This window comes from Gossypium hirsutum, chromosome D10 (assembly GCF_007990345.1).
Source record: "Gossypium hirsutum isolate 1008001.06 chromosome D10, Gossypium_hirsutum_v2.1, whole genome shotgun sequence".
NCBI classification, from domain to species: Eukaryota; Viridiplantae; Streptophyta; class Magnoliopsida; order Malvales; family Malvaceae; genus Gossypium; species Gossypium hirsutum.
In genome coordinates this window covers 66,534,278-66,556,033 of record NC_053446.1, presented here as the reverse complement: position 1 = coordinate 66,556,033, position 21,756 = coordinate 66,534,278, and the positions used below count along the sequence as shown (strand labels likewise).

At 35.4% G+C, this 21,756-nt stretch overlaps 1 protein-coding gene across 3 annotated transcripts; it reads left to right on the top strand.

The window, feature by feature from the left end:
- Nucleotides 1-1,005: 1,005 nt before the first annotated feature.
- LOC107935326 (disease resistance protein RPP8) lies at nt 1,006-19,103 on the top strand. 3 transcript variants are annotated; one of them, XM_041103739.1, is made up of 3 exons: nt 1,006-3,168; nt 17,857-18,671; nt 18,950-19,103. In XM_041103739.1, the coding sequence occupies exons 1-2, from the start codon at nt 1,211-1,213 to the stop codon at nt 18,653-18,655; spliced, it is 2,757 nt and encodes a 918-aa protein (XP_040959673.1). In that variant the 5' UTR covers nt 1,006-1,210; the 3' UTR covers nt 18,656-18,671; nt 18,950-19,103. The 3 variants fall into 3 exon arrangements, with proteins under 3 accessions (XP_040959673.1, XP_016723385.2, XP_040959672.1); XM_016867896.2 differs by lacking the exon at nt 1,006-3,168 and having other exon boundaries at nt 15,684-18,671; XM_041103738.1 differs by lacking the exon at nt 1,006-3,168 and having other exon boundaries at nt 15,684-18,676; nt 18,950-19,075.
- The last annotated feature ends 2,653 nt before the right edge of the window (nt 19,104-21,756 follow it).

Here is a 21,756-nt window from a genome sequence, read left to right as displayed (position 1 = left end):
TGCCCTAATGTGCTGGGTTTCGATTTTTTTCGTTCGACCAAATAGCTAAATATCCTTTTAAATTTTCAAAGTAAGGTAATATTTTGAGTTTGGAGATTTGAGAAAACGTGCCCTAATGTGCTGGGTTTCGATTTTTTTCGTTCGACCAAATAGCTAAATATCCTTTTAAATTTTCAAAGTAAGGTAATATTTTGCGTTTGGAGATTTGAGAAACGTGCCCTAATGTGCTGGGTTTCGACTTTTTTCGTTCGACCAAATAGCTAAATATCCTTTTAAATTTTCAAAGTAAGGTAATGTTTTGCGCTTGGAGATTTGAGAAAATGTGCCCTAATGTGTTGGGTTTCGATTTTCTCGTTTGACCAAATATCCAAATATCCTTTTAATAATTTCAAAATAAGGCAATGTTTTGCGTTTGGAACTTCGAGAAAATGTGCCCTAATGTGCTGGGTTTCGATTTCTCGTTGGACCAAATAGCCAAATATACTCTTAAATCTTAATCCATGTCATTCAAGTTTTTTAGGATCGTATTTTAAATCTCTTTAAAGTTTTCAATTTTTCGACACTAAGACATAAGTAATCAACTAGGTACCAATTTTGGGCGTATCGAGGGTGCTAATATTTCCTCGTGCATAACCGACTCTCAAACCTGTTTTTCTAAATTTTGTGGACCAAAATCGTTGTTTTAATAAAGTCAAATCGTTTATTAAATACAACCACTTTTCAAGGTGACCGGATCACACCTTATCAAAAAGGATTTGTGGCGATTCCCGTTTTCATTTTCACTTTTTAAAACCCAAGTTGACCCCGTTTTCATCAAAAAAATGGTGTCAACAGACTTAATAGTTCAATTATTTAAATAAAATTTTTTAAATAATTTAGTAACTTAAATAAAAACTTTTGAATATTTGAATAATATTTTTTTGGAAGAATTGAATTGAGGTTGGCCTATTAATTTTATAATAATTTTATAATGTCAGTGATGATAACTTTACCTTACGTTTTCTTCACATTAATAATAATAATAATAATAATCATAATAATAATATGTTCAGCTATTTACTGTCCAAAGAAAAATAACTATCAACCTCACCCCCAAAAATAAATCTCCAAAACTTCTGATGAAGAGAAATACTTCCACCACTAATACATAAAATAATCTACTAATACTTGCAGATCAGTTTGTGGAATCTGTTCTGGACGAGCAGGAGAAATGGAAGAGGCTATTGTGTCCTTAGCTGTTGAAAGAATTTCAGATTTACTCATCCATGAAGCTGTTTTCCTCAAAGATGTGAAAGATCAAGTTGAGAGCCTAAGGGCTGAACTGAAGCGAACGCAGTGTTTCTTGAAGGACGCGGATCGCAATCTTGAACAAGATGCGCGTTTACAGAATCGGGTGTCGGAAATCAGAGATCTTGCTTATGATGCTGAAGATGTCATCGACTCTTTTATTCTTAAAGCAGCATATCAACGAGATTCTCATGGGATTGTCAAGAGGTTCACCTCCATTTTCACCAAACCTTATCATCTGCACAAAATCGGGGTGCAGGTCAAAGCAATCAAGACCGAGCTCCAAAACATTTCCGAGAATCTTCCAGCTTTTGAGATACCCGGTGATGGAGAAGGCTCTAGCTCAATTTTCAAGGTGCAGCAACGGTTAAGAAGGGCATACTCACATGTCGAGGAAGAGGACGTTGTTAGCTTGGAGGTTAGCACCAAGGATGTCATGACCAAATTGATGACTGAAGAAGATAGACCCCACGCCGTAGTTTCCATAGTCGGCATGGGGGGCCTCCGTAAGACTACTCTTGCCAGAAAAGTATATAATCATGTTGATGTGAGACGCCATTTTGATTTCTTGGCTTGGTTTTCTATCTCTCAACAATGTAAGCCGAGAGAGGTTTTGCTTAGTGTCTTGAAGAAAGTTCTCTCTCCTTCTAACAATGATAGGGAGAAAATTGAGAAAATGGACGAGATTGAGCTGACGAGAACGCTTTTTGATGCTTTGAAAGAAAAGCGGTATTTGGTGGTCCTCGATGATATTTGGAGAAGCGAGGATTGGGATATTCTTAAACCTGCTTTTCCACGAGGAAGAAAGGGAAGCAAAATATTGTTCACAACACGCAACAGGAATGTGGCTTCACGAGCCGATTCTTGCAACACTCCCATCGAGCTCTCATTTCTTACGGATGATGAAAGTTGGAATCTTCTGTGTAAGAAAGCATTCCCACGGAGCAAAATGGGTTCTCAATGCTGCTCAGAAGAATTTGTGAAGCTTGGAAAAGAGATGGTGAAAAAATGTGGAGGCTTGCCTTTAGCAATTGTTGTGTTGGGTTGCTTGCTGGCAACAAAACAGTCAGTGGCTCAGTGGGAGATGGTTCATAAAAACATCCATGGACACTTAAATGAGCTCCCACACCAAGATCGTCAATATGGTGCAGTGAACCGAATTTTGGTTTCAAGCTACAATGACTTGCCTTATCCTTTAAAACCCTGCTTTTTGTATCTTAGTCATTATCCAGAAGATTGGGAGATACCGAAAAAAGAACTCATTCGTTTATGGATCGCTGAAGGTTTCATTCCGGAAAACGAAGAATTCTTGATGGAGGATTTAGGGGAAAAATTCCTAGAAGAGCTTATAGATAGGAGCTTGGTTCAAGTTAGCAGGCGAGACTATACAGGAACAAATGTGAAGACATGTCGAGTGCATGATCTCTTGAGGGACTTGTGCATGAAGAAAGCAAGAGAAGAGAAGTTCTTGGAAATTATTCAACAACCACTGCATGAACTTGAAGTGACATTGGCAGAATCTATGCTACGAAGGATTTCTATTCATCCTAGTAAATCGAAAGTTTATTTGAAGGGAAAGCATCCAAAATTACGCTCTTTGTTGTTTTCTCATTCCGAGAAATTGGTAGAATTGTGCATTTCAAAATACAAAAGCTTCAAAATTTTAAGGGTGTTGACTCTTGCAAAAAGGAGCAACTACGGGTGGCATGTGTCGACTGAAATTGGTAATCTCCAACATTTGAGATACTTGAAGTTTTACTACAACAACAAAGTGATTTTGCCTGGATCTATTGGCAGGTTGAAGAATCTGTACACTTTATACATCAAGTTTTGTGATGACATTGTAATTCCAGATGGTGTGTTTAAGTTAGAACGTTTAAGGCATATTGTAATAAAAATGGATAATGAGCTATTGTCCGAAAATGGATTTCGTTGGCGGCAAGGGTTCAGTTCAAAAAATATTGAAACTTTGAAGTTCATAGAGGTGGATGAGAAGGCGGCTGAAAATAATGCGGTGCTTAGGTGGACTAATATTCAGAGTTTAGGAATAGCATTTACCGGAGCAGAATATGTGAAGCCTACCCTAATCTTGCTAGCCAAATTGCAACGCCTTAGGTCAGTATCCTTATGTTTTTTTGATGTCTCACACCTAGACTTAGAACCCCTTTCTCAATATTATCACCTCTCCAAACTGAAACTAGTGGGTGGGATAGAAGATGAGCCACATCCGAACGGTCATGTTTTGAACTTTCTTCCATCAAATATTGTCAAATTAACTTTGTTTTACTGTAAGCTCATACAAGATCCAATTGCGGTATTAGAAAAGCTATGTCATTTGAGGATTCTCTATTTGAAGGACGCATATATTGGGAGTAAAATGGTGTGCTCTGCAAATGGATTTCCTAAACTTGATTATCTTCATATGTGGTGCTTACCTCAGTTGAAGGAGTGGGTAATAGAAGAAGGTGCAATGCCATGCCTTCGAGAATTGGAGTTGGTCTATATTAAGAGTTTAAGGATGCTTCCAGAAGGATTGAGGTACATTACTACTCTCCAAGAATTGAATTTAAGAGGAATGTCTTCGTCGTTGGAAGAAAGGATTAAAGGGATAGATGGAAGAGAAGGAGAGGAATTCTATAAAGTGCGCCACATTCCCTCTATCCACATTATTTATTCCAAAATAATAGGAGCCAACATCACGTGAGGTATTTATTTCTATAAAATAATAATTTTTACATTCTTTTTTCTTTTCTTTTTCACCCATAGAGTAAGAGATTGATATAATATTGATAAAATAACGGAATAGAAGAATATATCTTTAATTACCATAAAAATTATAATTAAAATATAAAAAAATAAGAATTTTGAATATATTTCTAGAAAAACTAAATTTTTAATATCATTTTATGATTTCATATTTTTAATTATTATACATAAGAGATGATGATATATACATACCATTTTTTTTCTTGATGTAGGTTTACCAAATCAGCTATGGAATGCACTTTGCCCAGATATCTAATTTCATTAAGTGTGTGTATGTATTTTTTATAAGAATTGGATTGCCATATAGTATGAGCTTTGAATGAAGTGATTGTTTGCTATATATCTAATGCTGGCTTCCGGCCTCCCAATTTGCTTATTTTTTCAAAATTTTATCTTCTTATTAATTGGTTCTTCATTTGCATCTATTTAATTGAAATTAATCAATTTAAACCGAAGAAAGAAATTCTAAATAACTCAATAGATGTTAAATGGTTAAATTCATTATTTAAATAGTAAAATAACCCCTTTAAATTTTAAACTCACTATTTCTATTAAAAATTAGATGATACAATGTCAATCAAAACATATAACATGTATACTTTTATATGACATAACAAAAATATGTACGATTTCTTATAACAAAATGTATAAAACAGATTTATACTAATCTTGGCTTATGTGGAATGATGATTAAAATTTTTTAACAGATTTATACTAATCCCCATCCGAATATTTTATAAAAAGAGTCGACATTAATCATTTTAAAATTTTTAACTGTTTAATTAATGATATTAATAATTCCATAAAGTTTTTTTAATCAAAACTTTTTACTCATTTACTATATACTAAGAACAAACCGATAATCAAATATCTTTGAGTCTAGAATTATTTCAACTTTTACCTTGAACCAAACGCGGTACTGTAACATATCTAGTAATGCACTAATTGTCAGGTTAATCAAACATTTTGTGAACTAAACTCCCTTTTAATCTAAATTCACAAAAGTTAGGGTGCTTAAGAAAGTTGAGTTTCACATAATTTATTCTTCCTATAAACAATAACAACAAAGTAGGGACTCATATTGAAGACTTGTTTTTGTAATAAGGTTACACAAATCGAAATGTAGTAAATTCAGGGAACTCTATGTACTAAGATAACCGTGTTATATGCTTCATTTTCGACCAACCGAGAAGCATTTATTGTTGCGGAAAGGATCGATTCGAGAACTCCGATATGACTACAAGTAAATTGACCGGAACGAAAAATAAAGTGAACACAAGGATTTACGTGGTTCGGCTTTAATGCCTACGTCCACGGGCAGAGGCGAAAAGAAATTTCACTATAACAAGATGAAGATTACAAGTGTTTTACACTCAAGACACAACCCGAGAACCTCACAACTCTCAACCCCTATAGAAAACCCGAAAGCTAAAATCCTAGCTTTCAAAGAACAAGCTTTGCTCTCTCTTGGTTTGGGATGATTAATATGGCTAATGAACCTCTCTATTTATAAGAGAGTTCAAGGACATAATTGTCCAAAACTTTGGCAAAGATTTGTGGTTGAAAATGGACACCAACAACCATCCACTAATCCACTACCACCAACAACCCACTACCAACAACAACAATCCACTACCAATTTTAAGCCATTTCTTAACAAATCTCCACCTTGGCTTGAAATTTACCAAGCTGAACATCATAGTGAATTCCTCGAACTGGATCACCTCTTCCAAACGCCTCTCTGGCGCTAATCAATCCCGAATACCTATCAAGTCCAAGCAATGCTTGAACTTATATGCAGGGATCACCTTAGTTAACATATCTGCAGGATTCTTCTCGGTAGCAACCTTGCTGATAACAATGTCACCTTGCGTAACATGTTCCCGAACAAAATGATATCTGACATCAATGTGTTTGGTCCGTTCATGAAACATCTGATTTTTAGTCAGATGTATGGCACTCTGGCTATCGCAAAATACAACAGTGAAATCCTGTTGTAAACCCAAACTGCTTACTAGACCTTTCATCCACAATGCTTCTTTCACTGCTTCTGCTAACGCCATATATTCCGCCTCAGTCGTAGATAAGGCTACGGTAGACTGTAACACAGCTTTCCAACTAATGGCTCCTCCAGAATAAGTGAAAACATAACCCGTCAGAGATCTTCTTTTGTCCAGATCTCCAGCATAATCAGAGTCCACATAGCCCGTGACACTGCTAGTGCAGTCACTCTGATCATATACCAAGCATAAATCTGCAGAACCTCTCAAGTACCTGAGAATCCATTTCACGGCCTGCCAGTGTTCCTTGCCAGGACAACTCATGTATCTGCTGACCACACTAACTGCATGTGAAATGTCTGGACGAGTGCAAACCATTGCATACATCACGCTTCCAACTGCACTCGAGTATGGAATGTGAGACATTTGCTGCTTTTCTTCATCAGATTGTGGTGACAACTCTGCAGAGAGTTTGAAATGTGGTGCCAACGGAGTACTCACAGTTTTCGCTTTATCCATGCCGAAGCGTTGAAGAACCTTTTCAATGTAGTTCTTCTGCGACACACGAAGCTTGCCCGCCTTGCGATCTCTGTGAATATCCATGCCCAAAATTTTCTTGGCAGCACCCAGATCCTTCATCTCGAACTCACCACTCAACTGCGACTTTAACTTGTTGATTTCCGACATGTTTTTGGAAGCAATTAACATGTCATCAACATACAGCAACAAATAAATGTGCGAACCATCTGAGAGCTTCCGATGATAGACACAAGCATCATAGTCACATCTTGTGTAACCATGCTGAATCATGAAGCTATCAAACCGCTTGTACCACTGCCTTGGGGATTGTTTCAATCCATATAAAGACTTCTTTAATAGACAGACATGGTCTTCTTTACCAGGAACTGTAAAACCCTCTGGTTGACGCATGTAGATTGTTTCCTCGAGCTCACCATGCAAGAACGCCGTTTTTACGTCAAGCTGCTCAAGTTCTAGATCAGACTTGGCCACCATGGCAAGTAATACACGAATGGAAGAATGCTTTACGACTGGGGAGAAAACTTCATTGTAGTCAATCCCCTCTTTCTGAGTGAAGCCTTTAGCAACCAATCGTGCCTTGAATCTAGTTGCTTCAACCCCTAGGATGCCTTCCTTTTTCTTGAAGACCCATTTGCAACCAACTATCTTCTGGTTACTTGGCGGCTTAACCAACTCCCAAGTATGGTTCTTGTGAAGAGATTCTATCTCCTCACTCATAGCAATTGCCCACTGTGCCGACTCATCACACGTGACAGCCTCATTATAACTGGAAGGTTCTATACCAATGGACTCCGCCACACTGAGCGCGAAAGACACCAGATTAGCGTAACGCGGATTTGGTTTGATTTGTCTCTTCGTTCTTCCAGTGGCAATGCTATATGGTTTTTCTTGAGGTGACTCATCTTCATCGGAATCTTGCACCTCAACTTGATCATCCTGGACTGAAGTACCTTCCGTAGGAATTGGAGCGTCCACCTGACACTCCACCTGCTTCTTAACACCGTGATCTCCCATTCTATCTGACTCCTCCTTTTCCCGGGAATTTATGGTGGATCGAAGCATGGATGACTCATCAAAAGTCACATCTCTGCTGATGATGAACTTGGACGAAACCGGATCAGGACACCACAACCTGTATCCTTTCACCCCTTGGCCGTATCCAAGAAATATGCATTTCTTCGCCCTCGGTTTGAGTTTTCCCTCATTTACATGAGCATACGCAGGGCAGCCAAACACTCTTAAACCAGAGTAATCAGCAGGAGAACCAGACCATACTTCCTCAGGAGTCTTCAGCTCAATAGCTGTTGACGGAGATCTGTTAACCAAATAACAAGCAGTATTAACAGCTTCAGCCCAAAATTCTTCACCGAGCCCAGCATTTGATCGCATGCAACGAGCTCGCTCCAAGAGAGTTCTATTCATGCGTTCTGCAACTCCATTTTGTTGTGGTGTTCGACGAACAGTGCGGTGTCTCACTATTCCTTCATTTTTGCAGAACTCATTGAATTCACCTGAGCAAAACTCCAAGCCATTATCCGTCCGGAATCGCTTGATCTTCTTTCCTGTTTGATTTTCGATCAAAGCTTTAAATTGCTTGAAGTTGATGATAACCTCATACTTGCTCTTCAGAAAATACACCCAAACCTTTCTCGAGTAATCATCGATAAAGGTAAGCAGATATCTGTAACCACCTTTAGAAATTGTCGGAGAAGGCCCCCAAAGGTCAGAATGGAAGTAATCCACTGTGCCTTTTGTCTTGTGAATCCCAGTGCTGAACTTTACCCGAGTCTGCTTACCGAAGACGCAGTGCTCACAGAAATTCAACTTTCCTGTACACTGCCCAGACAATAATCCTCGTTTGCTTAGCACCGATAAGCCTCTCTCGCTCATATGCCCGAGCCGCATATGCCATAACTTCGTGGTGTCAGAATCTAGATCATCTGATGATGACACTCCCGCAACACCTGTAACCGAGGAACCATCGAGGAAGTAAAGGCCCCGCTCCAAATTACCACGTATCACAGTCAAAGCACCCGAGAATACCTTGAGAACTCCACCTTCAGCAGAGTACCGAAAGCCTTTCTTGTCCAACGTACTCAAAGAGATCAAATTTTTCTTCATTTCTGGAATGTGCCGAACATCAGTTAGAGTTCTAACAATACCGTCAAACATCTTTATACGAACTGTGCCAATCCCCATGACTTGACATGCGTGGTCATTTCCCATTAGTACTGAACCAGAATGCTTCTCGTATGTTGAGAATGCATCTTTCGAAGTACTTATATGAAATGTAGCTCCCGTATCAAGAATCCATCTCCCACCAGCGTAAGAGTCGGATACTGCAAGAACGATCTCGGCATCACTTGAAGAATCTGCATCAGCTACATTCGCACGATCATTTTGTTGCTCCTGTGATTCTGATTTCTCCTTCCTTTTCGGACAATCTACCTTCATGTGCCCGTACTTCTTACAGTAGTAGCACTGTATTCTCTTCTTGGACTGCGATCTAGGATGGCTTTTACTTGAACTTCCACCCTTTGCCTTGGATCTTCCTCGAGCAACCAAGCCTTCGCCTTCATTGTTTTCGACCACCTTACCAGTGATTTTCTTCCTCAACTCACTGGAACTTAAGGCATTTTTCACCTCCTCTAGAGTCAGGTCATCACGACCGTACATCATTGTATCAACAAAATTCTCATACGAGGGAGGCAAAGAACACAAAACAATTATTGCTTGGTCCTCATCATCGATTTTGTTATCGATATTATTCAAATCCATGATAATGGAATTGAATTTATCCAGGTGCTGGGAAACAGGTGTACCTTCCTCCATCTTCAGGGCATAGAGTCTTTGCTTGAGGTAGAGCCGGTTCGTCAATGACTTCGTCATGTACTTGCTCTCTAACCGGAGCCACAAACCGGACGCGGTTTTCTCATCCGCTACTTCTCGTAGCACTTCATCTCCTAGACATAGCAGAATAGCACTATGTGCTCTTTCTAGCATGTCATCCTTTTGCTCTTCCGAAAGCGTGCTTGGTAATTTATCTTTACCAGACAATGCTTTTAGCAATCCTTGTTGAACCAGCACTGCCCGCATCTTGATGCGCCATAAACTGAAACTATTTTTCCCGGTAAATTTCTCGACATCATACTTAGTCGATGAAACACTTGTAGCCATAATTTGGAACCTTTGAATGAATGATAATATTTTCTTCCTGATGTGAAAGATCAGACAAAGCTGCAGTCACAGGGCAATTCAGAAAATATTATCACTCCTTCAACTACACTCTGGTACCAATTTGTTGCGGAAAGGATCGATTCGAGAACTCCGATATGACTACAAGTAAATTGACCGGAACGAAAAATAAAGTGAACACAAGGATTTACGTGGTTCGGCTTTAATGCCTACGTCCACGGGCAGAGGCGAAAAGAAATTTCACTATAACAAGATGAAGATTACAAGTGTTTTACACTCAAGACACAACCCGAGAACCTCACAACTCTCAACCCCTATAGAAAACCCGAAAGCTAAAATCCTAGCTTTCAAAGAACAAGCTTTGCTCTCTCTTGGTTTGGGATGATTAATATGGCTAATGAACCTCTCTATTTATAAGAGAGTTCAAGGACATAATTGTCCAAAACTTTGGCAAAGATTTGTGGTTGAAAATGGACACCAACAACCATCCACTAATCCACTACCACCAACAACCCACTACCAACAACAACAATCCACTACCAATTTTAAGCCATTTCTTAACATTTATATACATGTTTCTGAAACGTAAAAATCTTAGCCTCACATTTGTAAGCAGTTTTCCTCTGATATGAGACAAGCCTACTGATGAAACAAAAGTTAAGGCAAATCTTTTTTTTTTTAATTTTTTATTTTTGTTCCATCCCCTATCCTTGAATATTTAGATTATATATATTTTTTGCTTAATTATTAATAAGAATGAATTTACTAGTTTAATAATAAAGTTTCAGCTTGCTTAGAGATCTCGTGTTTGAATCCCTGTAAAGCAAAAATTAATTTTGGAACTCCCTAAGTGTGCTGCCCATGTGTTAGCGGTTTAGTTAAATTCGAATTATGAATAAATTGATAGGTTATCAAAAAAATTATGTTGGTTAGGATAATATTTTTTTAAGAAAAAATTAATTAAAAATATTTCTCCAAAATTCTCCCACGTCTCTCCATCCCATATGTCCAACTTCCCCACTTTCCCATCTTTTCCACTCTTCTTTTGTTTTCACATTAGTTTTGTTGCTGCTAGTTTTTTTCTACCTCTGTTGATTCTTTTTGTTTCAAACGTTCCCTTTCAAAATGCACGTGTTTCCCATATTTTACGATTCAAAATACACATTTTTTATAAATATATATTATCCTATACATATCCCATTATTTATATACTTATTATACATATATATATATATGTGTTTTAATATACATATACGTATTTTCATGATTTTCCAACACATATATACTTATACATTTTTATTTTGTAAATATATATACATATACATATACATACTTTTTGTTTATTTTCGATTTTTAAATACATACATGCATTTTTTTATTAGTCTTTGATTGATATATTCCATTCCATTTTTTATAGGTATCCTTGTATATGTGTGTTAAATATATGTGTACACACATTTGCAAATTTACTTGTATATTGTACTTGTATGTATATATTTTGCAGATATTTATTCACATATGTTTTTAAACTAAAGTTTTGTTTCATATTGTACATCAACTTTTTAACATATCCTTTAGAAAATATATTTTGGATTTGACAATACATCAAAGTTTTACCCGTGATTCAAAGTTTTTTTTCCTAAATAAAGGAATATTCAAAGTTTGGGATTTTCTAGGAAATTGAGTCCTAACGTATTGGGTTCCGATTTTCTTTGTTTATCTTAAATAGCTGAGAATATTCTTTATTCAAAATGCATGAGTATAAAAAATTATTTTCGGGAACTTAATTTGTTGTGTCCTAACGTATTGGGTGTGACATATTACTTTCTCAAAATGAAGATTTTCACATAAAATAAAAGTGATATTCAAAGTTCGGGGATTATGAGGAATTGTACCCTAACGTATTGGGACTCGATTTCTTTACATGACTTGAACAATTGATTATCCTTTTTCAAATTTCATCATTTGAGTTGATTTTAAAATCTTTTTAAATTTTCGACACCAAGATATTAAATAATCAATTTGGTACCGATTTTGGGCGTTACAAGGGTGCTAACTCTTCCTCGTGCGTAACTGACTCCCGACCTTGTTTTCTCAAATTTCGCAGACCGAAATTGTTTTTAAGGTGAACCGATCGCACCTCAATCAAGGATCGGTGGCAACTTCAGTTTTTATTTTTAAAGTCGACAACTAAATTTTTATTTTCGAAAAGGCGGTTTCGACATACTCGTTAATGAGTATTGATCTATTGTACTGTTCATTGAATTGTTGCTTGAACCTAGCTAGTCAAACTACTTTTTAAAAAAAAACCTTAATAGTTCAATGACTTAAATAAAAACTATTGAATAGTTTAATAATTATCTTATAATTTTTTAAAGTTAAATAATTAAAATATAAATTTGTTAATAGTTTAGTGAGGTTGAGTATAATTTATCCAAATAATTATCTTTATTTTCTTTTGGTCGTATCCTATCAATTATGAATTGCAAACAAGTTTTATTCCCAATGTGTGGAAAATGTGTTGGCGCTTTTGGAATTTTGTGTCCACCTAAAGCTTTTTCTAAAAGCAATTTTGTTTTTATTTTAAAAAATTGCTTCTTGATTTGGAATTTTGTTTTAGTCGAACGGCACACGGCTTTTGAATAATTAAATATGTTTTGGCTGCTCTACGGAAGTGGACTGTGGCTTTTCCGAGTGAAGCTAAAACCTGTCTTGTTTGATTAATAGTTTGATTGATTGGGTAATTGATGAATTATCTATTAAGGCTTTTTTTATAAAAATAATCAAAAAATTCGATTACTTATTTTTATTAAATACATAAATGACATAAAATATATAACTACATTTTAAAAATGGATGACGCAGGTAATTTTAGAAATTGGTAGCGTAAAATTATTTAGCTTCACCAGAAAAAAAGTTTTTTCTTTTAAGGTACCCCAATTTTTCAAACATAGCGGTATTTTTTTAGTATTTATACAAGTGATGTTACTCTACATGGTTCTACTAAAAAAATAAATTTTTTTATCCCGATTGCTGACGTGGTATGTTGGTGACGCCAAACTCTTTGACTCCACCAACTTTTACTGTAGGTTTTATATCATTTACATATTTAATAAAAAAATGAATTATTTCATAAATAATCAAAATCTTTGAATTATTTTTATAAAAAAAAGCCTCTCAATTATTTATTTAAGCTCAAAGGTCCATCTTATATATAAAAAAACGAATAAAACGATTTCTTTTTTCTACAAGAATTTCCATCAAGGATACTAAAAGTATAGATCATTTCAAGGTGGCACAATTGTGGTAGATGAAAGAGTGGATTGCTAAAGGAGAAATTGATAGGTTTTTTTTTTTTTCTAAAAATTAGCATGTAGTTGATTTTTAGGGTTTGATTCTTTTATATTGTCTCTTTGTTTCTTTTAGGCAACTTTTGCATTAATTAAGAACTACTCCATCGATTAACGGATGTAGGAGAGTAGGATGAGTGGTACCCATGCAGAGGTTGTATTTAAATTTCAAGTTTAATGGCATCTATTTTTTATTTCTTAAAAGAAAAAAAAATAAGATCTGAAAAATGGACTAAAGTAAAAAAAAAAAAAGATTCTGGTTAAGCTTCAACTTTCTCAAACCTAACCTTACTAGAGGTGATCATGGACCGGGCCTGACCCAACCCATATTAAATTTTACAACACCAAAATAGATCAAAAACCTGCAAAATATAATCAACCAACCAGAATTAGAGGTATTTTTGATTAAAAATAAAAATATATATATTTAATATATGATTCGGGCCCCGGCCAAAATAGTTTTACCTGAGGCCTGACCCGTTTTCTAAACGGGCCTCTTTTTTTGCCCAAACTCATATTTCGGGCCTATATTTTTACTCGAACCCTCCTATTTTTCGAGCAGACCTTCGGGCCGGGCCGGGTAGCCCAACCCATGATCACCTCTAAACCCAACCCACTTTAGACTTTTATATAAATTTTATTTAAACATAAAAATATTGTATAAATTTCAATTTTAATAAAAAATATTATTAGAAATATTAAATATTAAATTAAGAATAATATATATTTAAAAATTACAGGTTTAAAATAGACTAACATATGCAAATAAGTTTTTAAACTGGATCAATTTTAAATAAATATAAACTCAATTCGAACCAATAACACCTCGTACTATCTATAAAAGGGAAAGGAAAGGGACGAGCATATGTGATAAACTAAGGGTGAGTTTGGATGGGCGGTGCATTTACCTGCGGTTAGTGTAATAATAGCAATGGCAGTGAGATTAGATACTGCAGCGAGACTATAACGTGAGACAAAAAAAATAAACTAAACGTATTGCACCGCTACACCGCACTTTACTGTCCATCTAAACTCACCCTAAAAGAAGAACAAACACAGATCCATACGTGATAAACTCTAATATAACTATTGTAGGAACAAACCAAGTAAAAATTATTGCACAACTTTTTTTTCACGGATAAGATTGAGTTGTTATGAATTTTAAAATTCTAAATTTAAATTATATATGGAACTCCCTCAAATAAATAAATTTCTCTTCTTAAAACCCTCTTTTTCACCATTAAAATTAAAAAAAATTCGTGATTGTGTTATTTTCTCTCAACATTCTTTGTACTGTTGTTTTCCAAGTCGTCCTTTCGTTCTGGATAAAATTTTATATTGGCCGGGCAAAAAAGAATTGGAGGACATGGGTTTAAACATTAATAAACGAGCACTATCCTTCACTTTTTGCAATTGTGAAGTTTACTGATTGGTAATTTAGGTAATGTAAAAAACAACACATTAAAAATAATAAATAATTGGAGTAAACTACATTCAAGGTCATTAAACTACTAGTAAGTTTACGTTTTAATCGTTTAACATTAAAAAGTTACAAAATTGTTACTAAATTATTCAAAAGTTTTCTTTAAGTCATTAAGCTGTTAAAATCACTACTATATGGTCTTCATTGTTTGCCCGCTAACTCTTCTACCCCTGCTTTTCTATAGTTTAAGTTTTTTTTTTAAGAAACAACTTTAAATGTCACGTATCTACGAATCTAAATCTAAATAGTTTTGTTCTCCGTTCTTCGGCACCAAGCATCAAATTGACTTGATCTAGTAAATGTTATTCTACTCGTCAATGAGTATTGATCCATTGTACCATTCATCGAATTGTTGCTTTAACCTAACTAATCAGACGTTTTAAAAAAAAGCTAATAATCTAATGACTTAAATAAAAATTATTGAATAGATCAGTGACTAAAATAAAAATATTTAAATAGTTCAATTATCATTTTTTAACTTTTAAAATTTAATGAATTTTGTGTCCACTTGCCTTGTCTTTCTTAAAAAGATAAAAAGAAAAAAAATTGCTTTTTAATTGGAAGAAATTATTTTATAATTGTTATGAATTTTTCATTATTAAATCAACATCTATTGATATCAAAATAAATTTGATTTACTCTATATTTTTCTATAAACATTACTATTAATCAATAACAATATGTTGGTTATTATAGAAAAACTGGAATATGTTTGTGCTTTTCCATAGTTATAGCTCTGTTTAGGATGTGGTAAACAGTATCAGTTGGACGAGAAGTTATTTGCCACCCTCAATGACTATGTTCTATTCGAATTTTATGGCTTTTGATTCAAAATGATTAGTTTCAGAAAGTGATTAGGTTAAGCTTAATACAAATGGTGTAATTACGTCTAGCTCTCACTCGATTACAATTAAAGGAGTCATTAAATATGTTAATAGTAATTAATTATGTGATTAGTCGATGACATTATAAGGAAATATGAAGTGTATAAAATTGAAGCAAGATAAGGGCTACAACTAACTTAGGACAAGGGTTATCCACATGTTAAGTTTGAATATATGTTATTTTATTTAAAAAAAGTTACTTTCCATAATAATAATAATAAGTTCAGCTATTTGCTGTCCAAAGAACAGTAATTACCAACCTCACACCCAAAAACAGCTCTTCAAAACTTCTGATAAAGAGAGATACTTATCCACAAATACATAAAATATTCTACTAATACTTGCAGATCAGTTTGTGGAATCTGTTCTGGACCAGCAGGAGAAATGGAACAGGCTATTGTGTCCTTAGCTGTTGAAAGAATTTCAGATTTACTCATCCATGAAGCTGTTTTCCTCAAAGATGTGAAAGATCAAGTTGAGAGCCTAAGGGCTGAACTGAAGCGAATGCAGTGTTTCTTGAAGGACGCGGATCGCAATCTTGAACAAGATGCGCGTTTCCAGAATCGGGTGTCGGAAATCAGAAATCTTGCTTATGATGCTGAAGATGTCATCGACTCTTTTATTCTTAAAGCAGCATATCAACGAGGTTTTCATGGGATTGTCAAGAGATTCACCTCCATTTTCACCAAACCTTATCATCTGCACAAAATCGGGTTGCAGCTCAAAGCAATCATGACCAAGCTCCAAAACATTTCCGAGAATCTTCCAGCTTTTGAAATACCCGATGATGGAGAAGGCTCTAGCTCAATTTTCAAGGTGCAGCAACAGTTTAGAAGGACATACTCACATGTCGAGGAAGAGGACGTTGTTAGCTTGGAGGTTAGCACCAAGGATGTCATGACCAAATTGATGACTGAAGAAGATAGACCCCACGCCGTAGTTTCCATAGTCGGCATGGGGGGCCTCGGTAAGACTACTCTTGCCAGAAAAGTATATAATCATGTTGATGTGAGACGCCATTTTGATTTCTTGGCTTGGTTTTCTATCTCTCAACAATGTAAGCCGAGAGAGGTTTTGCTTAGTGTCTTGAAGAAAGTTCTCTCTCCTTCTAACAATGATAGGGAGAAAATTGAGAAAATGGACGAGATTGAGCTGACGAGAACGCTTTTTGATGCTTTGAAAGAAAAGCGGTATTTGGTGGTCCTCGATGATATTTGGAGAAGCGAGGATTGGGATATTCTTAAACCTGCTTTTCCACGAGGAAGAAAGGGAAGCAAAATATTGTTCACAACACGCAACAGGAATGTGGCTTCACGAGCCGATTCTTGCAACACTCCCATCGAGCTCTCATTTCTTACGGATGATGAAAGTTGGAATCTTTTGTGTAAGAAAGCATTCCCACGGAGCAAAATGGGTTCTCAATGCTGCTCAGAAGAATTTGTGAAGCTTGGAAAAGAGATGGTGAAAAAATGTGGAGGCTTGCCTTTAGCAATTGTTGTGTTGGGTTGCTTGCTGGCAACAAAACAGTCCGTGGCTCAATGGGAGATGGTTCATAAAAACATCCATGGACACTTAAATGAGCTCCCACACCAAGATCGTCAATATGGTGCAGTGAACAGAATTTTGGTTTTAAGCTACAATGACTTGCCTTATCCTTTAAAACCATGCTTTTTGTATCTTAGTCATTATCCAGAAGATTGGGAGATACCTAAAAAAGAACTCATTCGATTATGGATCGCTGAAGGTTTCATTCCGAAAACCGAAGAATTCTTGATGGAGGATTTAGGTGAAAATTTCCTAGAAGAGCTTATAGATAGGAGCTTAGTTCAAGTTAGCAGGCGAGACTATACAGGAACAAATGTCGAGACATGTCGAATGCATGATCTCTTGAGAGACTTATGCACGAAGAAAGCAAGAGAGGAGAAGTTCTTGGAAATTATTCAACAACCACTGCATGAATATGATGTGACATTGGCAAAATCTATGCTACGAAGAATTTCTATTCATCCTAGTGAACGGAATTTTGTTTATTTGAAGGGAGAACATCCAAAATTACGCTCTTTGTTGTTTTCTCATTCTGAGATATTGGTAGAATTGTGCATTTCAAAATACAAAAGCTTCAAATTTTTAAGGGTGTTGACTCTTGCAAAAAGGAGCGACTGCAATCAGCCGTGGCATGTGTCGACTGAAATTGGTAATCTCCAACATTTGAGATACTTGAAGTTTTACTACAATAACAAAGTGATTTTGCCGCGATCTATTGGCAGGTTGAAGAATCTGTACACTTTATACATCAAGTTTTGTGATGACATTGTAATTCCAGATGGTGTGTTTAAGTTAGAACGTTTAAGGCATATTGTAATAAAATCGGTTGGGAAATTCCACGTAGATGGATTTCGTTGGCGGCAAGGGTTCACTTCAAAAAATATTGAAACTTTGAAGTTCATAGTGGTGGATGAGAAGGCGGCTGAAAATAATGCGGTGCTTAGGTGGACTAATATTCAGAGTTTAGGAATAGAATTTACCAGAGCAGAATATGTGAAGCCTACCCTAATCTTGCTAGCCAAATTGCAACGCCTTAGGTCAGTGTCCTTATGTTTTTTTTATTGCTCACACCTAGACTTAGAACCCCTTTCTCAATATTATCACCTCTCCAAACTGAAATTACTGGGTCCGATAAAAGAAGAGCCACATCCGAACGGTCATGTTTTGAAATTTCTTCCATTAAATATTGTCAAATTAACTTTGTTTGACTGTGGGCTGAGACAAGATCCAATGGCGGTATTAGAAAAGCTATGTCATTTGAGGATTCTCTTTTTGAAGGGAGCATATATTGGGAGTAAAATGGTGTGCTCTGCAAATGGATTTCCTAAACTTGATTATCTTTTAATTATGTTAATTATGTTGGAGGAGTGGGAAATAGAAGAAGGTGCAATGCCATGCCTTCGAGAATTGACGTTGGCCAATGTTGAGAGTTTAAGGATGCTTCCAGAAGGATTGAGATACATGACTACTCTCCAAAAATTGAATTTAATAGGAATATCTTCGTCATTGAAAGAAAGGATTAAAGTGATAGATGGAAGAGAAGGAGAGGAATTCTATAAAGTGCGCCACATTCCCTTCATCCGACATTTTTTGATGCCAAAATAATAGGAGCCAACATCAGGTGAGGTATTTATTTCTATAAAATAATAATTTTTACATTCTTTTTTCTTTTCTTTTTCACCCATAGAGTTAGAGATTAATATAATATTGATAAAATAATACAATAGATGAATATATCTTTAATTACCATAAAAATTGTAATTAAAATATAAAAAAATAAGAATTTCGAATCATTTTCTAGAAAAACTAAAATTTTAGTATCATTTTATTATTTCATATTTTTAATTATTATACATAAGAGATGATGATATGTACATACCATTTTTCTTCTTGATGCAGGTTATCTAATCAGCACTAGAATGCACTTTCCCGAGATATCTAATTTCATTACGTGTGTATATGTATTTTTATAAGAATTGGATTGCTATATACCATGAGCTTTGAATGAAGTGATTGTTTGCTATATATCTAAGGCTCGTTTCCGGCCTCCCAATTTGCTTATTTTTTAAAAAAATTATCTTCTTATTAATTGGTTCTTATTTGCATCTATTTAATTGAAATTAATCAATTTAAACCGAAGAAAGAAATTCTAAATAACTCATTAGATGTTAAATGGTTAAATTCATTATTTAAATAGTAAAATAACCCATTTAAATTTACAACTCACTATTTCAATTAAAAATTAGATGATACAATGTTAATCAAAACATATAACATGTATATTTATATGACATAACAAAAATATGTGCGTTTTCTTATAACAAAATATATAAAACAGATTTATATTAACCTTGACTTATGTGGAATGATGATTAAATTTTTTTAACAGATTTATACCAATCCCCACCCGAATATTTTATAAAAAGAGTCGACATTAATCATTTTAAAATTTTTAACTGTTTAATCAATTATATTAATAATTCCATAAAGTTTTTTTTAATCAAAACTTTTTACTCATTTACTATATACTAAGAACAAACCGATAATTAAATATCTTTGAGTCTAGAATTATTTCAACTTTTACCTTGAACCAAACGCGGTACTTTAACATATCTAGTAATGCACTAATTGTCAGGTTAATCAAATATTTTGTGAACTAAACTCCCTTTTAATCTAAATTCACAAAAGTTAGTGTGCTTAAGAAAGTTGAGTTTCACATAATTTATTCTTCCTATAAACAATAACAACAAAGTAGCAACTGATATTGAAGACTTGTTTTAATAAGGTTACACAAATCAAAATGTAGTAAATTCAGGGAACTCTATGTACTAAGATAACCGTGTTATATGCTTCATTTTCGACCAACCAAGAAGCATTATATATACATGTTTCTGAAACGTAAAAATCTTAGCCTCACATTTGTAAGCAGTTTTACTCTGATATATATGAGACAAGCCTACTGATGAAACAGAAGTTACGGCAAATCTTTTTTTTAAAAATTTTTTGTTATTTTTTGTTCCGTCCCCAATCCTTGAATATTTCGATTATATGTTATGAAAGAACTAGCCAAACAGAAATAAAAGAGAGGATAAAATGAATTTCTTTCTCTTGTATTCAAAATTGCTTACTTCTGAATTCTCAACTTACAGTATTTATAGACTTTGTTGACTAGTCTAAACTTCACAACAACCTTACCAGACTCATAACTAATTAACAACTTCCTATATTCTAATATTCATCCATCTTCTCCACAGGTAACACCTGTAGAAAACTCCGAAATCGAGTAAAATTCGAAAGTGAAAGCGGTTTAGTAAGAACATCAACAACTTGATCACAAGCTAGAACCTCGCCAACAGCAATAATACCATTAGCTACTTTTTCACGAACGAAAAATAAATCTAACTCAACGTGCTTAAACTTGGAATGAAGAACAGGATTAGCAGCAACTGCAACCGCCCCAGAACTATCACACCAAATATCAGGAATGCTAGTAGACTGAACATGCAACTCTTGAAGTAACGATAAAAGCCACGTAACCTCACTAGTAACTGCAGCAAGACTTCGGTACTCTGCCTCAGCAGTAGACCAAGCAACAACCTGCTATTTTTTCGTACACCACGAGACAGGAGAATGTCCAAAATACACACAGTATCCAGTAGTAGATCTCCGGTCATCAAAATCTAAACCCCAGTTTGCATCAGCATACCCAACTAATGACAAAAAGGTAGACGGACGAAATACAATCCCAAAATCAATCGTTCCACCTAGATACCTCAAAATCCGCTTCAGAGCGGTCATATGTATGGAAGTGGGACAATGCATAAACTGACATATTCGATTTACAGCATACGCAACGTCAGGCCGCGTAAGAGTAACATACTGTAATGCTCCTGCAAGACTCCTATATTCAGTTGGATCCTCCAAACGTTCCCCACCATCTCTAGTTAAGATAGAGGAACTAATCATCGGAGTGTGAACACTCTTCGCATTTTCCATCGAGCACCTTATGAGAATATCACGAATATACTTCTTCTGACATAGATGAAGACAACCGGAGGAAGAACGAGTAACCTCTATCCCAAGAAAATAATGGAGATCACCCATGTCCTTAAGTGAGAACTTATTATTCAGCAACTTAGCAAACCACTCTATAACAGAAGGCACATCACCAGTAATAATGATATCATCAACGTATACCAGAACATACAATGTTGAAGCTGATACCACTCGAACAAACAAAGAAGCATCAGATTTTGATACCACAAACCCCACAGAGAGTAGAAATCCTTTTAACTTCTCAAACCAGGCACGAGGAGCCTGACGAAGACCATACAACGCTTTCTTCAGACGGCACACCAAAGGTCTACCATGTGAGTCATATTGAACATAACCAGGAGGTTGATGCAAAAAAACTTCAGTGTCCAGATCGCCATTTAGAAACGCATTATTCACATCAACTTGCCGAAGCAACCACCACTTAGACACAGCAATAGAGAAAATAACTCTGATAGTAGCCGGTTTGACCACTGGACTAAACGTTTCCTTAAAGTCACAACCTAGAACTTAGGAGCATCCTTTTGCGACTAAACGAGCCTTATGTCGAGCAATAGTACCATCAGAATTCTTCTTGATTCTGAACAACCATTTGCACCCAATGATCTTACGATTAGACGGAGTGGGAACAAGCTCCCATGTGGAATTACACA

What these genes read in the sequence shown, in the direction of transcription:
- LOC107935326 (XM_016867896.2), top strand. Translation starts at nt 15,890, where the DNA reads ATGGAACAGGCTATTGTGTCCTTAGCTGTTGAAAGAATTTCAGATTTA.